Source organism: Delphinus delphis, chromosome 16, assembly GCF_949987515.2.
Source record: "Delphinus delphis chromosome 16, mDelDel1.2, whole genome shotgun sequence".
In the NCBI taxonomy this organism is placed as follows: Eukaryota; Metazoa; Chordata; class Mammalia; order Artiodactyla; family Delphinidae; genus Delphinus; species Delphinus delphis.
In genome coordinates, this window is record NC_082698.1 from 59,339,970 (window position 1) to 59,356,021 (window position 16,052).

Below are 16,052 nucleotides of genomic sequence, written 5' to 3' on the forward strand. Positions count from 1 at the left end.
ATTAAGATATATTGGGTGATAAGGTAAACAGTTTTAAAAATAAACTTTAAGTTATTTTACAAAAACATACACAAATTGTGAGTGTTCATACCACGTGATGAATTTTCATAAAGTGAACACATCCATGTAACCAGCACGATGTTTTGAGGTCTTTTTAATGGAGTTATTGTGAAATAGAGAATACAGGAAGAGTCAATTCCATCCTGAGGAACTATGTTCTTTAGCTGTCGTTCCGCAAAAGTGGGGTCTCCACATAGTTATATCAGGTATGACATGTGTCCTTCCCTTCCTCCTCTCATGCAGCTGAAATTGAAAGATGAGAGTCTGCTTGCAGAGATCCACATGGTACAGGAGACAGTTGGCTTTGGAAATCCATCTTTCTGACATCCTTCCACCTGAAGAATTTTCTGTATGGGACACTGAGCTCCTTTCCTTCCCAGAGAAATTATACCCTGGATGTTTCACCATATGAGGGCTTGGGATAAAGAAAAAAGGATCTTCAGCACAAACTGAAACCCATTCACTTATTTCCATTGGCTATCTTACTGGATGTCTATGTTACTGGATGTTTTAGTGGTTGACAGTAAACTGGATGGCAATAAAAAAATCTAAATAAAAGAGATTCAGAATTCATCAGTTAAGGTATACTGAGGTATATATAAGAATATAACTCTGTGTGTGTGTGTGTGTGTGTGTGTGTGTGTATATAAGTAAGGTATAGTAGCTTCATTATTAGGGTTTCTGGTGAAAGCTTATCAGGATCACTCCTGAAAGAGGTCAACTGCTAAGGTCGTTGGCCAGGTTCACTTACTGGAACTTGGGAATTAAGGCATCATTTCTAAGGTGGGCGGAAAGGAAGAATGCTGTGCTGGGTCACTGCATTAGAGCAAAGAGCATATGAGTTGGCCAGATCCTTTGGATCCAACAGTGAACAGAGAAGCTTAATAGACTGGTCTTTGCTGAAGGTATCTTCATGGATCTAAATCACAAGGGCTCCATGAAGAGTCCATTACCCTATAACAGATGCAAAACTCCTCACAACGGAGGCCATTTATTCTAGGGCTAGAGATGACAAAGGAACCATACCTCACCCCTGTCCTCCGGATCAGTTTACAGCAAAACCAGAAATAAAGGCTCCCCTCCTTCATTTTTTAAAGGAGGCGGTTGAGATAATAGGAGGGAGGTAGAGCAGGAGGGAAGGTGAGAGGCATATTAGTAAACACAGAACGGTAAAATCAACTCTACATTCATTTATAGTCCTTCTACTCTCAGTCCTAACACTACCTCCTTTATGAAGTCTTCCTGAGGCACAAAGGAATTATCAGGTTCACCTTCTCTTCCGCTCACTCCAGGACTGTGTACTGACCACCCCTAGTTACTCTGGTGTAACCTCACCATCTCCCCTACCAGACTGTCAAGCTTCCTGGGGGCAAGGACAGCGCATCTTTGCGTTCTCGGCAGCTCGCCTTGGCCCTAACTGGTGCTCGGAAAGTTTGCTGGAAGGATGGATTTGTGGAGCACTTTAGCACTTCTTAGCCGCTCCCAGGACTGTCCACTACTCCTCCCTCTGGCAGGAACCCAAAGGCCAGTGAGGGCCGGGAGACCCCACAGGGCTCTTCTCGCACTTATCCGGCCCCAAACTGTAGCTCCCCTCCTTTGCGGCAGTTGAGGTACGTTAGGTTCCACTGTGTTGCGTTACGGGAAGTGTAGGGGCGAAAAGCGGAAGAGGCGGGGCGAGTGGGCCGTTCGCTTCCGGCACCGAGGCGCCCGGCCTGGGGTCGCGGAGCTTGGAGGCCGGCCATTCCTCAACGCTGACCTTTCCCGGCTGTCCTCCGCGCCACCGAGGCGGTAGAGCGGATCCGCGCGGGAGGCGAGAAGCTCCGAGGCGTCGCAGCTGGTGCACAGGCCCCGGCGCCTGCCGGCTGCGCTATGGTCCAGCTCAGTGAGTGATGGGGGCCCCGGGAGACCTTAAAGGCGGTCGCCGGGGGTAGGGGGCGTGCGGGACTGGGTGGAGCGGCGCTCTCGTAGACGAGCTAGAGGCAACCAGTACCTGAAACTGCACATTTTTGACCCTCTCCTCAGTGGTTTTCTTGTTTTGTTTTTAAGTTTTCGCGGAAACCCTATGAGATAAACGGCATCAATTTTATAAATGAGGCAGCTGGACTCCGACATGGTCCAGAGCCAGTGTTGAGTGCGTTGGGGGATGGCTGGAGTGCATAAGAGGAGTTTCACAAAGAAACGGTATCTAAGTCAGATTGACAAGAATTGGTTGGAAGTAAGGACCTTTCAGTGGAGGAAGGGGACTCATTTCATCTATCTCATTTTGTCGGTTTTGTGCCCTCGATTCTTGTGTCTTAACCACTTATTTGTCTACAGGTACTCTGCTCTGCAAGGCTTACCATGGAGGCCACTTAACTATCCGCCTTACCCTGGGTGGCTGTACCAACCGGCCTTTCTACCGCATCGTGGCTGCTCACAACAAGTGCCCCAGGGATGGCCGTTTCGTGGAGCAGCTGGGCTCCTATGATCCACTGCCCAACAGTCATGGAGAGAAAATCGTTGCTCTCAACCTGGACCGGATCCGGCATTGGATTGGCTGTGGAGCCCACCTCTCTAAGCCTGTGGAAAAGCTTCTCGGTAACTCAGCTCTAGCCTTACCTCTCTGAGGGGATTTTAAATTGAAATCAGCTCCAAGATGATGGGAATTAAGAACGATTTTCATTATCTCCAGGCTAATCAGGACTGGAGTGAGAACTGAAATTGATCTGATTGCCATTTTGAATCTGGCGATTCCTTTTGTAGACTCCTTTATGAGACTTTCTGGATGACTGAGATTTTATGCTAAAAAATGGGAACGGTGTGTCTTGAATGGCTATCTGTCAGTTCTTTTTTGTTTCCAAGTAAGGAAAATAGTGTTAGGAAGTAGACAACATCCACTGTGACCTTGCAGTAAACGGAAGGAAGTGAGTTGGGGGAAGAGGTAAAACATTTTGTTGAGTGACGAACTTGATTTGAATCTATGTTCTAGATCAGGTCTCTGTTAGACCTCAGTTCAGTGATGCTGAGTTCCCAGGGAAACATTAGCTTGTATTGTTATAATGAATGAAAATACTGTTACTTTTAGGTCTTTCTGGCTTTTTCCCTCTGCATCCGATGGTGATCACAAATGCTGAGAGGCTGCGACGGAAACGGGCACGAGAAGTCCTCTTAGCGGCTCAGAAAACAGATACAGAGGCTACAGAAACAAAAGCAAACTGACTTCAGTGATCATAGCACTGGGAACAAGGTCGAAGTCCTCTTAAAATATTTGTGCAGGTCTCTTAGTTTTATTATATTTAGAGGTCAATAAATGGAATTTTTTAAGTCATCCATGGTATTCTGGCCTGACCTGAACAGGGCCCAGGGAGAGGTTTGTTCTTGACTGACATAAAGCTGGGTATAGGTACTAATTAGCTTTTTCAGCCTTCATCTGGGGAAAGACAGTGGCTGTGGGGTGGATTGGACTCTGGGTCTCTTGGACAACTTTACAGCCTGCTACCTTCCAGGACTTCCCTGTGTTTCAAAGTCCCCAACCAGCATGTCTGTGTCCTATCCAACTAATTCCTACTTTAGTCATTTATGGTCATCCCACCAGCTCAGGAACACAGTTACTTCACTTACTGTTTTTGTAATTGCAGATTTACATTGTCTTGTAAATGCAAAATTTCAGATTTACAAAGGTAGGTTTGTTATGAGCTTTTAGGCTCTAACAACCTGCTTTTTAGGAATAACTGGAAGAAAGATAATATTGTAAAGTACCCACATACATTTTAGGCCTTTTCCGTGCAAGGTTATTTGTGAGAATTATAAGATATCATGAAATTAAGTAGGATTATCTCGTTTATAGGAGTGGAAGCTGAAGTTCAGCAGTAGAAACTTGCCCAAGGCCACATAGTTTTAATATTGGGCAGAGCTGAGTCAGACCCCAATGTTCCTACCTGGAGAGCCCTTTCTAACATGTCGTATTGTCTGTAGCCGGGGAAATGAGCTAAGATGAGGGGCTTTACAAAAATCCATTTAAAAAGTCAGTGACAGAATCAGGTTTAGGTATCATGATTTTGTAATACAGATGACTGGTTGTGTCCCCCAAAACCCAAATAGCACATACTCTGTTCCACCAGAAGTGCAGCAGGATTAGATGGTTTTAGTGCACATTGGATAATACAGATTTCATAATCTGACATAAAACTAAAACATAGGAGATTTATAGAGGAGATTCTATAGCCCTATCAATGTACCAAACTATTTTATTCTCTGGGTTTTATATTCTGAGAACAGTTACCAGCCATCTCAAAATCTGAGGTCATCAAGGCTCTCCCAGGGTTGTCACTGGTTGGCTTCCACTTACTTTGGGGCGACTTTAAAGGCACAGCAGGCAGAGAGCAACTGACTTTACCTGGGTTTGATCTTGGAACTAGGAAAGAGAAATGTTTTGAAAACCATTTCAAAGTTTAAAAGATAATAATCTACCCTGGAGAGTTTGAGGTCTTTGGAGAAGCTTTAATTGGTAGAGCAGAGGAGAATGTAATTCTGGAAAGTATTGTCCAGTGAGGGGAACTGATGTGAAATGGGTATTTTGAGCCACTGAGTTTCTTCCAGCTCACGTATTCACTTTGTGCCCTGGTCTATCTTTTGTCTAAGATCTATATACGCAAACTTCCTATGTGAGCTCATCCTCTCCCTGATTTCCAAAGTTTTCTCTAGCCCTAGCCTTGCTTTGGATTTCCAGGCCCAGATTTTTCACCAAGTCTTGAATGATTGCATCAGCCTGTCTTGCTACCCACTCAAGTCCAGCATGCTCAAACCCAGGACTGCACTTGAGAAAGCTTTTGCTTCCAAAGTTTAGGTTTTAATAAGATGAGCATTTGGACCATGTTATCTCCAGCAAAGTGGAAGGTGATTTAGGAGCTGGAAGGTGAATGGCAATGATTCTGTAATAAATGTCAAATCTAGAAGTTCTATCAGACAAAGAATTTTTAAAAGACCAGTATTTTGTCTTTTTGTTTAATGTAGGGTTTTTAAATTGCAGGGCTCAAGGGAAAGTCCCTACCCAGCGGTCCCAACCTGTAGGTTGCAAAATTATTTGGGCCTCAGAGCTCTATGTACTCTTGTCAGATCATCTTTGGAAAAGAACAAATCTGTTTAATCTTCAGGTTAAATTTAAACCATGTGAAATTGCCAAATGCCGATGATACCCTGTAAAAGCAAAAAGAAAACAGTGCATAGGTTCAGCCTAATATAAACGTTCCTTATATTGTTGCATAAACTGAGCTAGGACGTTGGGGAAAAGGTAGATGCGAGATTTCCAGAGCATCGGGAGGAGGGCCGCGGAGGAGAGGGCGTGGTGGAAGGAGGTCCTGGCGCTAGAGGAAACCAGGGACGCCGGCTCCACTCTCCGCCTCAATTCTGGCCGACGCAAGCTTGGCCACACCCCCCTTTGCAACCGCCGTAAAGTGTGGTGTCGTGGCCCCGCCCATTTCGGCGCCTCTTGTGGCGCCGGCGCCCTGGGCTTTTTGCGCGGGAAAAGGGTGTCGCCCACGTCTGCTTAGCGTCACTGGAGTCAGGCTTATTTCGCTGAGGTCGCCGCCGGCTCCGCGCCGCTGCCGGCCATGGGCCTTCTGGAGCTGTGCGAGGAAGTGTTCGGCACCGCCGACCTTTACCAAGTGTTGGGCGTGCGGCGCGAGGCCTCAGACGGCGAGGTCCGACGCGGCTATCACAAGGTGTCCCTCCAGGTGCACCCGGACCGGGTGGGCGAGGGCGACAAGGAGGACGCCACCCGCCGCTTCCAGGTGCGCTAGACCCCGGTCCGCCGGTTGCCCGGGCTTTTCTCCGTCTTCTGGCCGCCCGACCCCGCCCAGGTGGAGTGAGCCGAACCCGGCCTGGCGTTTTCTAATCTTTATTTCTCGCGGCGCGGTTTCAGTGAGAGGCGCAGGGTTGATTTTTGGATGCTCTTTCCCGCAGATCCTTGGGAAGGTCTATTCCGTTCTGAGTGACAAAGATCAGAGAGCAGTGTACGATGAGCAGGGAACAGTGGACGAGGATTCTGATGTGCTCAGCCAAGATCGGGACTGGGAGGCCTATTGGAGATTATTGTTTAAAAAGGTAAAGAACTCTGGAGATTTCCTTGTGACTGTTTTCATCATTCATTCAACAAACGTTTATTGAATGCCTCTAAGGCCTTGCATTTTGTGTTGTGTAAGAATGAGGAATTTTATTTGGCCTCGAAATATCAATAAACACACACATACACACCGGCGTTCCTCAGGAGATACCTATCTACTTATCGATCTTTGAAGAAGGGAAGACATATCTCACTGTTAGTTTGAACCGTGTGTGTGTATCCATAACACATGCACCTACATACACACACACACACACACACACACACACACACACACTCTTACTGAAATGGGTCTTTAATTTTCCGTTGATGTAAAGTGCTTGTAGTGAAATGGGGGCATTTGATTTTTTACAAGATGTGCTTTATTTTACATATTCCGATGTAAGTCCTGAAACTTTTCCTAGCTTGGAAACTTCACTTAAATTTTCCTGGTCTGTAGCTTAGCAGTTGTAAAGGTTGGATTAGGGAGAACTCTGGAAAATCTTTGGCATAGAAACTTTGGTTCCTTGCAACAATTTCAACTCAAGTAACTGAGTTGAGGAGAAACATTTCAACACCTAAATATACTTTTTACTAGTATTTCTTTTATTTAAAATAAAATTCTCAAAGTTAAAGCATATGCCTCTCATTTGTTCAGATATCTCTAGAAGACATTCAAGCTTTTGAGAAGACATACAAAGGTTCAGAAGAAGAGCTGGCTGATATTAAACAGGCCTATCTGGACTTCAAGGGTGACATGGATCAGATCATGGAGTCTGTGCTGTGTGTGCAGTACACAGAGGAACCCAGGATAAGGAACATTATTCAACAAGCCATTGATGCCAGAGAGGTCCCGTCCTATAATGCCTTTGTCAAAGAAGCAAAGCAAAAGATGAATGCAAGGAAAAGGAGGGTAAGATTTTGAATGCTGTTTATATCTTGACTGCTTCCAAAAAGAATTTGAGGATATTTACAATAATGAAAATATATACAAGACTGCTGAAATAAAGACTAGGTTTAACTTGATTTGTAGTTTTCATCTAATAAAATGAGCAGATCAGCTCATTAAGAGAACCTTTTTTTCTACTGTGTTGTGCTCAAGAGGATTTTACTGCATGGATTATTTAGATAATATCATTTTAAAGTACCACTGAAATATTCTTCATATGGGCCAATTCTTGTAACCTTGCTGAGGCATTCCTGAGGAGATAAAATAATGGAGTCCAGATACACAGGCTAGACAGTGATTCTCACTTGGTTAAGGCGTGGCGGGGAGGGTGACAGAGGCTGTCCCTTTAAAACTGTGTCTTGTTAATTCAGATTCCTTTGTTCTTGCCAGATTGATTCTTGAGTTGGACCCAGAATATACATTTTTTTAAACAAACAATTTAGTTTATTTTGATAACAGTGTCTTTCCAAACACACTCTGAGGTACACTTTTGTGGAGTATCAAGGACTGTGGCTTGTGTGTCCTTTATACCCATATTAAACTGTGGAGTTGGTGAGGGTAAGGATGATGGCAGGGGAAAGGAGCTTAAGGATATCTGGGGTTCAGGGAGGGAGTGGATCCAAGGTAACAAACATCTGTGCCTCTGGTCTTTTGGTATTAAAAGGCACCATTGCCTCAACCTGGCTTTCATAATGGGAGCTCCACGGAGAGCAAACAGTGTAAGACTGTAGCTCTTTGGTGGGTACTTTACTTTGTATGGCTGAAATGGGGGTGGAGGTAGGTCTGCAGCTTTTAGGTAAAGAGACAGGAGAAACCTGACACCTGTGCTGAGTTGAGAGAAGTGGAATATGTATCAAGATCATCATTTTGGCTCATAGGCTACATCTGTCTAGATTCAAGCTGACAGTTTATCTTAAGTTGGTAATCATTTTTTAGGTGAAACTGAGCACAGCTGTATTCAGTAATAGGCTATTAGCTTGAGAAACTTCCCTAGAGTTTGGGGGAGTGGGGCGGGAGGCTGGAATACTTTTGAGTGAGACTCCCACAAACTTGGAGAGGGGAATACAGTATTAAAAGAAATAAATTGAATACAGGGACTGAAAGTAGACAATGGAAACTGTGTCTCTTTATTGGAATAACAGGGTCCTAATGTATCATAACTCTCAGTATTAATAGTATTCATTGCTACTTAGAAAATTCACTGGGGGTTGGGGCCTCTTATAGTCTTACTTGTTGCCCTGAAGGAAAGAATGAACTTATTAACCTTTCCCAAGGTATTCTTGTGGTATTTTGGAATCAGTGCCCTAGTAACATTTGGCAAGAGGAGGTGGCTTTGAAATCCGGTAAAGAAAGGTTAAAACTGAATTTGTTAGAGTTTATCCTAACTACTCAGGGGAAATTTTAAACCAGGGTTGCTCTCAAGGCTGCCCCAAGTCACATGTAGTAAATTGGGTTTCCAGAGGAGGAATCTGAGGTGCCTATATCCTGGCAGAATTTTGAGGGCATCCTTGGCTAAGTGACCTTTCTTAGCTCTTCTAGCATTTTGGTTTCCTTCCTGTCACCATGTGGTTTATGAAACCAAATTACCTGCTTACCCCTAGCAAATACAAATGGGGAGCAGTCAGAAATGCTTATTGGAATCAGAGGATCTACTGCTTGATGTCAGCAATGCTGCCTTTTAGTGAGTGTCATATTTATGCAATTTTATCCTTTTAATTTATATAATCTTCAAATTGAAGGAGTCTTAAATTTGCTTTGGGGAAATAGGGTATATTTTTAGTATTTGCTAGATTGCCATAGCGTCTCACATGAGTTTCTGTTTTAGGCTCAGGAAGAGGCTAAAGAAGCAGAAATGAGCAGGAAGGAGTTGGGGCTTGATGAAGGAGTGGATAACTTGAAAGCACTCATTCAGGTAAACCTGGCAGGTTGTCTGTGAAGGTTGCCACCACTTCTTTCATGTTCTGATTCTTACTGCTAATATTTTCTTTGGAGTGTATGTACAGTATTGTGGGCATTTTGTTTTCTTCTTTTAAGACATTCAGGTACCATACAGTCATCCTTTTAAATTGTACAGTTCAATGGTTTTTAGTATATTTATTAGGTTTTACAATCATCAGCAGTAATTCCAGAACATTTTCATCACCCTAAACAGAAACCCCTTATCCATTAGCAGTCACTCCCCATTCTCCCTTTCCACCAGCCCCTGGAAGCTGCTAAGTACTTTTATCTCTGTGGACAGTCTTGTGTTTTGAAAGCTTGTGTTTTAACTTCTCAAACAGAGCAGACAAAAGGATCGGCAAAAGGAAATGGACAATTTTCTGGCTCAGATGGAAGCAAAGTACTGCAAACCTTCCAAACGAGGGGGGAAAAAAACAACTCTCAAGAAAGAAAAGAAATAATGGAATTTTCTCTTCAAAACTCCTTAGGTGTTAATTGATGCCATCGTAGGCAAGGTGCCGTCAAGATTTGAAGACAAAAGTTAACCCTTGAGAAAAGTTATCTTTCAAGCCTAAATGATTCAGATCAACTACATAAACCAAACAGAATCTCTCAACCTGATGTTAGTATATCCTGGAAACACCATGACATTCTGTGAGGTCCTCCTATGAAGGAATTTGGTGGTGATCATTGAGGGAGCGGAAGGGTATATGCTTCCTGACAGCACTCTTCTATGGGTCTTCTGTACAAGGAACTGTACCTATAATGCAGATCTATCCCTACCACATTTAGCAGTTGTCATTTTGCCACACAGGAGTGAGCTGCAGGGTATTTAGTGGTGTGTGTTTATTAGAACAGGTACTTTACCTAGCCTTCAACACACTTGCTGGACATCTGTCTTCCAAATACTTGCCAATTTACTTTCAGTCTTTTTTTTTTTTTTTTTTTTTTTTTTTTTGTGGTATGCGGGCCTCTCACTGTTGTGGCCTTTCCCGTTGCAGAGCACAGGCTCCGGACGCGCAGGCTCAGTGGCCATGGCTCACGGGCCTAGCTGCTCCGCGGCATGTGGTATCTTCCCGGACCGGGGCATGAACCCATGTCCCCTGCATCGGCAGGCGGACTCTCAACCACTGCGCCACCAGGGAAACCCCTGCTTTCTTAATGTTCTTGCATAGACCCTCTCCTTTTTGTTTTACAACTAAGTTTTGCACTCTTTGCTTGAGGTTTATAGGAGAAACAGGTGTTCAGATAACTTCAAGCATCTTACATGATTAAATAAACAAGTAAAAAAATGACTGTTAAGTTCCAGGAGCTTTTTAAATGATCCCAGTGTGATCATTTAAAAGATGATCTAGAAACGATATGAATGGTGCTTAGGATAAAGAAGAGAGAAGAAAAGTAGTCGTAGTCAGCATTGTAGCAGATAGCCTGGTTTAAGTTGCCTCAAGAGATGTTGTAGTCCTGCCTGTAACTGCTGAATGTCCTTAAGTCACTGAGCTTGTCTGAACTTCTTTCCTCTATAAAAGAGTAAGGGAGCTGGGCTAAATGACTTGTTAGAGGCTCCTTCTGACTCTTAACTTTAACCTTGAAAGGCAAGCCGTCTTGATCCAGTGGCTTGTTATTATGTACTCCTGGTATTGATTTGTGAGAATGGTACAGAGATTTTCACTTATATTTAGTTGAATTGGTATGAACTCATTAGAATATATGGAAATTTTTTAGGGACTGTTCAACTTAAAACCTCTGATTTGTAAGCTAATATATTCAATACCATATACATAAAACAAGCCTTCTGTTACTGAGATTTATGTATCATGATTTATCTGGGGTAAGCCCATGACACGTTTTCAGTTTGTGATTATAAACAGGTTAAAAAATACTCTTTAATTGCATCAAAAATACAATTTTAATGCAGGTTGTTTGAAGCATCTGTCTTCATGTGATAGCATTAGATAAGTGCGAAATAATAAAATTACCCCAATTGAATTGATCAACTCTGAAGATTAACAGTAAGATCTAAAACCAGTATGATCATCAAAATTAAAATTCAGTGAAATTTAAATAAAATAAATGTAAGCCATAGTTAAAACCATTGTTAATGAGTGCACTCAGGAAAGGTCCATGTGAAAATTGGAAGAATGTCCAAGTTCTCTTCCTTTGCTCTTAGGATATGTTTATACTGGACTAATTTGCAGGGTTTCTGAAATTTTAAGAAGTTGTGTCTTGCTGGCTCACTAATAGAAATATTCTATAAATTTTTAAATTGCCTTTCTTAGATCTGCAGGAGAAAATCGGCAAGGTGAGTTTAATATTTGGAAATAAATACGACCACTAAAGTACTTTAAGAAGAAAAGAAGCGTAACCTGATGTCAAGCAGGTGTTGTGAGGTTGAGTCGTCCTATGTGAAAAAAAAATCCATTATGGTTTATTACATAGGTTACTTTACACCAGTGCTCAACATTTATGTCTTTAGTTACTCACCCCTGCCATATCTGTCTGCCTATGGAATTGGACATCTAAAGAGAAAACTTTAGGAACGACTCACCTGTTTGATGAGTAGCTCAGATTTTTGACAGCACTGTCTCCTAAAAATGACGTAAAAGTGAGTACACCTGTCCAAAAATTAACACAAGCAGAAGTATTCCGAAGCCAGTGATAATGTTATCAAACAATTTCCTACTTTTTGTGTATGTATAGTCTGATAGAATCCTGTAATAATTGAACTGATCATTGTTAACAGACAATATGAACAGTGATTTGGAGGATATTACTCTTTTGTTACATCTTTGGGTACAAATTTTACTGTCCAGTGAAATGGTTAACTTATGCTGAAAGAAGACAGTAACTGGAGATAGAAGCAGTACCCATGTAATCTTTGGCTGATACTGTTCTCAGTCTGTTGTACCAAAATAACTCTTCATGAAGATAGTTTCAAGTTGTCTCCTGTTTACAAGCTCTGCATCACGAGATGACTGAACACTGATTTGTGAAATCTTCCCACATGTTCCCTGCAGCATGAGGCAGGTTCTTCTCACTTGCCCTATGGTCCCTGCCTGGTTCTAGTGATAGGTCCACCTCTGTTTTGAGATTTTGTAGATCCATGTAACTGAGGACCTGTCAGACAAAGATGACATCATAGAGTAACATTAGTAGACATTCTAGATTTGATTGTCTCAAGTTCATGTATGGGCTTTTTTGCTCCAGTTATCAGTTAGACTTTAAATTTGGAGCCTGTGACTAAATAGTAAAGTATATATTTACCAAGGCAATAAAAATCATGTTTGTGTATTTTATAATGTAAAAATAAAGAAACAAAATCTATATTTAGATATGAAAGCAGTAACCTAATTTTAGAAAATAGCCACTAATTTAAAAGGACTTACCTAAATATTATACTAGTTATACTTGACCGGCAGCATGGCCAAATGTAATAACTAGCTCAGAGGCAGCAGTGCTTCTCTGAGAACTGATCGAAGAACCGAATCCACTGAAAGCATTCAAAGACTACCAAATGATGCTACTAGGAACTGAACTAAAAGAATTCACTTGGATTACAGAGAAGGTTTGAGGCAGATTACTTTTTAATGTACTTGCTGATTAATCTGATTATTTACAGGAAACATTTCAACTGCCCAATAGTTCTAAATTTCACCTATAACATAAGGAGAAAATGACCCTGATGGTGAGACCATTATAGGAAGAATTAAGACATCCTTAAATTTTCTCTCATCACTCACATGAAAATAGAAACTATAGAATATAACTTAGAAGACAAAAAAGTTAATGGGATAGAATCAGACTCCTTGTGTCTTGACATTGTGAATTTCTTTTCTTACCTTGGCCTAGCAGCTTAACTGACCAGATCAGTTTAATCCATAGCAATATGGGGTTTGCCAAGTAATAAAATCCATGCAGTGTTTGAATGTTAATTTGGCTTAAATTTTTTAGATTAAAAAAAAAAGTAGTTTGCCGGAATGGCAAGAGGTTAATTTTTATATGAGAAAACAAATCTGGAACTTTCTGGCTTTGAGCAGTGGAGTTCTGTAATTTTTTTATTATATCCCATATTCCAAAATGAATTTGAGGTAATTTACAAAGATGTAGGAAAACAAAATGTAATAAAATCTGGAGGAAGGAAAAATAAACATGGAAAACAGCAGGGTCTTAACCACATAGTAGTAAAATAAAAGCCATGGCCCGACCTGTTCCTGCAGATCCCCTACCAGGTCGGGCCTGATGAGGATGCTCAGTAGCACATGAACGACGATACTGTGTGTCCGGCTGAAAAAGAGAGAAGATGAGACACTTCTTACGATGTGACTTCTCCCAGAGGATAATGTGTTACTTGGTAGGAGGGAAAACCTTGAAGTTGGACAGCAATGTAATCGACATCATCTGACATTCTGAGGGACAAGTTGGCTAAGTGTACTCTTACGCTCCAAGTAAGAAAAATCCCAAGCCAGAAGCCCACAGAGCCATTGTTAACTTGTAAAAATTTCAAGTTCTACAACTTTATTAATATGTCTTTAAGAAAATCTTAGCATTTATAAATAATCCGTATGGTTTAATATTTCTAAATACTTAAAATTGGCTGTGAAGGGAATTTTTATCTGATTTCCATTGCCTGCTGACTGTTTAAAAAACAACAGAACCAGAACCTTTTCAGCAACATTGAAACACCCATGACTACTTCCATGCTTGAAATGTGACTCTCAATATGGAACTCAAACATTTCAAAATTATCTCAAGGGATTTAAAGATTTTAAGATACAACTAAAATACCTAAATGCAGATATTAAAAAAAGCTATCAATACCATCCTACTGGTACTTCTAGAATAAAAACGTCCCTCTCAGTTTCCTGTCAGCACTGGTATTAAGAGATTTGAGATTTTTTTTTTTTCTTTCCTGATGAAGCCCCATGTTTTCTATCAGGGATCAGCAAACTTTTTTTTGTGTAGAGGGCAAGATAGTAAACGTTTTATGTTTTGTGGTACATACTGTCAGTGGAACTCCTCAGTTCTGCTGTTACAGTAGGAAAGCAGCCACAGACAGTGAATGAGCATGGTGGCTCTGCTCTAAGAAAACTTTATTTACAAAAACAGGCAGTAAGCCGAACAGCCCAGGAACTAGGACAGAGGAAAGAAAAGATTCTTCCCTAGGACCTGCAGAGGGAACATGGCTCTGCTGACACCTTGATTTTGGACTTAATAGGCTCTGGAATTGAGAGAATAAATTTCTATTGTTTTAAGCCACCCAGTTTGTGGTAATTTGTTATAGCAGCCCTAGGAAACTAGTACAATGTCCCATTCATTTACTACTCTCACCACTCTTCTAATGGAGGAAGAATCGTACAGTGCTTTAGGCTGATACAGTTTTAAGGGTTATGAGTTGAGATAAGTGTGTTGCAAATACCACTGTCTTGAAAACTGGTATAGGATGTGGGTTCCTGGTGCCTGGTTCCTGGGCCATAAGTGTAGCCCCAGTCACTTCCTAGGCTCTCCAAGCCCTCTTGCACAAAGCAAACGAGGTGGGGCTGAGCTCCTGGCTTACAATTTTGGGCAAGGTCAGTGCATGATCTCCAGTCTCCCAATCAGGTTTTTTTCTATTGTTTAAAAGTAAAAGGGCTAGTAAATGTACATTAAGTGGTAAGGCATTGTCAGCATTTCAAACACCAATTAACTAAGAACCCCCAAAAGTCTTAACTCGCACATCCACCAGTCCACATACATAATCTGATACCATTTTTTGTGTAATTCCCTAAGAGCAGTGTTAGAGAATGAAGTTAATGCTAATCTGATACACACTGGGGTTTAACATTTTGCTTATTCTCAGAAATAGCTAAACTTTAAATTGCTTAGAACTTGCAATTTATGTATAAGTTAAAAGAATGAGTGACAGAGACCAGTTAGAGTTTCAACAAAATATACTTAAAACTTAAAAACATTATTTTTATTAGAACCTCATCTTTTATTCTTAGAGTTTGATTAAGCCACCATGTAAAGCCTTAAGTCTGCCAAACTCTTTTTTTCCCCTTTCCTCAACTATCAAGACCATAGAGGAAGTATGTCACTCTACCAGAAATGACTGAGTTGTGTTGGGCCTGGAGAAAAAGTCTGGTAAAAGGAGCCTCTCGTGGGGCTGCTGATGGTTAGGCTCATCCACCGCTGCACTTCGAGCTCGACTGGAATCGCCATGGGTTTTCTGCAGAAGAGATAAAAATTACAGAAACAGTTAATTCGTAGTGGAGCTGTGCATGTCCTTTATCAACCCTAACAGGTATGGTCACTGCAGGCCAAGCAGCTCCAATGCCATCGTTATGAATCAGAATTCAGTGTGTACTTTGGACAAAATATAGTGTTAAGTCAAGACCAGAGCACAGACCCTGCAGAATTACTGACCCTGAGGTTTTACAAGCACATTGAAAGGCAATAGGAAAGACATACCGTTTGCCTTTGTGGCCCCACAGTACTCAGGTGTTCCACTTCAGCTGTGCCAATAGGTGGCAGCAGATTATTTCGACTCAGGGGCAGTGGTGAGGGAGAGGAGAGTGAGTCGGCCGCCACTGGGCTGCAGATCCCATCAGCAGAAACCAAGACATGAAAGCATAAAGTTATAACAATATAAGCAAACTGATTAGAATCAAATAAATTGAGCAGATGAGTTTAATTTCATGCACAGAAAGCTTTAAGCTGCCTACATTTTTAAGTGAAGAGATCTCAATGAAAGGATTTTGGAGAATTAAAGTTTTGGGTTTCCTTCATAGTATTTTCTTATCGTTGAAACTTCATCCTGAGCATACAGCAGAAGTTGACCCTTTCTCCCACAGAGAACTGGAATAAAACAATTTTCCCTATATTGTGTTGTATTTCTCTGACAGTTATGGATTTGTAATTTCACATCTGATGGAACTCACAGTTCTGGGCTTTCTGGTTGTCCTTCTCACTAAAAACTATAATTTCCAGGTAAAGTTCCTAAACTTATTTCCTTCCATGGGATTTGGAGCAGTTTGCAGTATTACTCATGCC

The 16,052-nt window shown here is 41.6% G+C and overlaps 4 protein-coding genes across 6 annotated transcripts in view; 3 read left to right on the top strand and 1 right to left on the bottom strand.

The window, feature by feature from the left end:
• CFAP70 (cilia and flagella associated protein 70) overlaps positions 1-594 on the top strand; it is an 89,379-nt gene extending 88,785 nt beyond the window's left edge. Inside the window, exon 28 of the mRNA XM_060034799.1 lies at positions 304-594. Within this exon, the coding sequence (XP_059890782.1) occupies positions 304-384 (81 nt within the window). The 3' untranslated portion in view covers positions 385-594. The remainder of the gene's footprint in view (positions 1-303) is intronic.
• Positions 595-1,733: 1,139 nt separating this feature from the next.
• Positions 1,734-3,367, top strand: MRPS16 (mitochondrial ribosomal protein S16). Its single transcript, XM_060033735.1, has 3 exons — positions 1,734-1,942; positions 2,377-2,637; positions 3,125-3,367. Exons 1-3 carry the CDS (start codon positions 1,930-1,932, stop codon positions 3,256-3,258), a joined length of 408 nt encoding a protein of 135 aa, XP_059889718.1. The 5' UTR covers positions 1,734-1,929; the 3' UTR covers positions 3,259-3,367.
• Positions 3,368-5,312: 1,945 nt separating this feature from the next.
• DNAJC9 (DnaJ heat shock protein family (Hsp40) member C9) lies at positions 5,313-10,044 on the top strand. The gene is given in 5 exon segments (XM_060034805.1): positions 5,313-5,828; positions 6,001-6,141; positions 6,798-7,052; positions 8,914-9,000; positions 9,368-10,044. Coding segments are annotated over 5 exon segments (1,098 nt in total). The 5' UTR covers positions 5,313-5,333; the 3' UTR covers positions 9,488-10,044.
• Positions 10,045-12,025: 1,981 nt separating this feature from the next.
• The window catches only part of FAM149B1 (family with sequence similarity 149 member B1), a 60,678-nt gene continuing 56,651 nt past the window's right edge, over positions 12,026-16,052 (bottom strand). For all 3 annotated transcript variants that reach the window (XM_060034803.1, XM_060034802.1, XM_060034804.2), the window contains 4 exons: positions 15,471-15,594; positions 15,103-15,228; positions 13,229-13,307; positions 12,026-12,140 (listed from right to left, as the gene is read on the bottom strand). In XM_060034803.1, the coding sequence (XP_059890786.1) occupies positions 12,067-12,140; positions 13,229-13,307; positions 15,103-15,228; positions 15,471-15,594 (403 nt within the window). In that variant the 3' untranslated portion in view covers positions 12,026-12,066. The remainder of the gene's footprint in view (positions 12,141-13,228; positions 13,308-15,102; positions 15,229-15,470; positions 15,595-16,052) is intronic.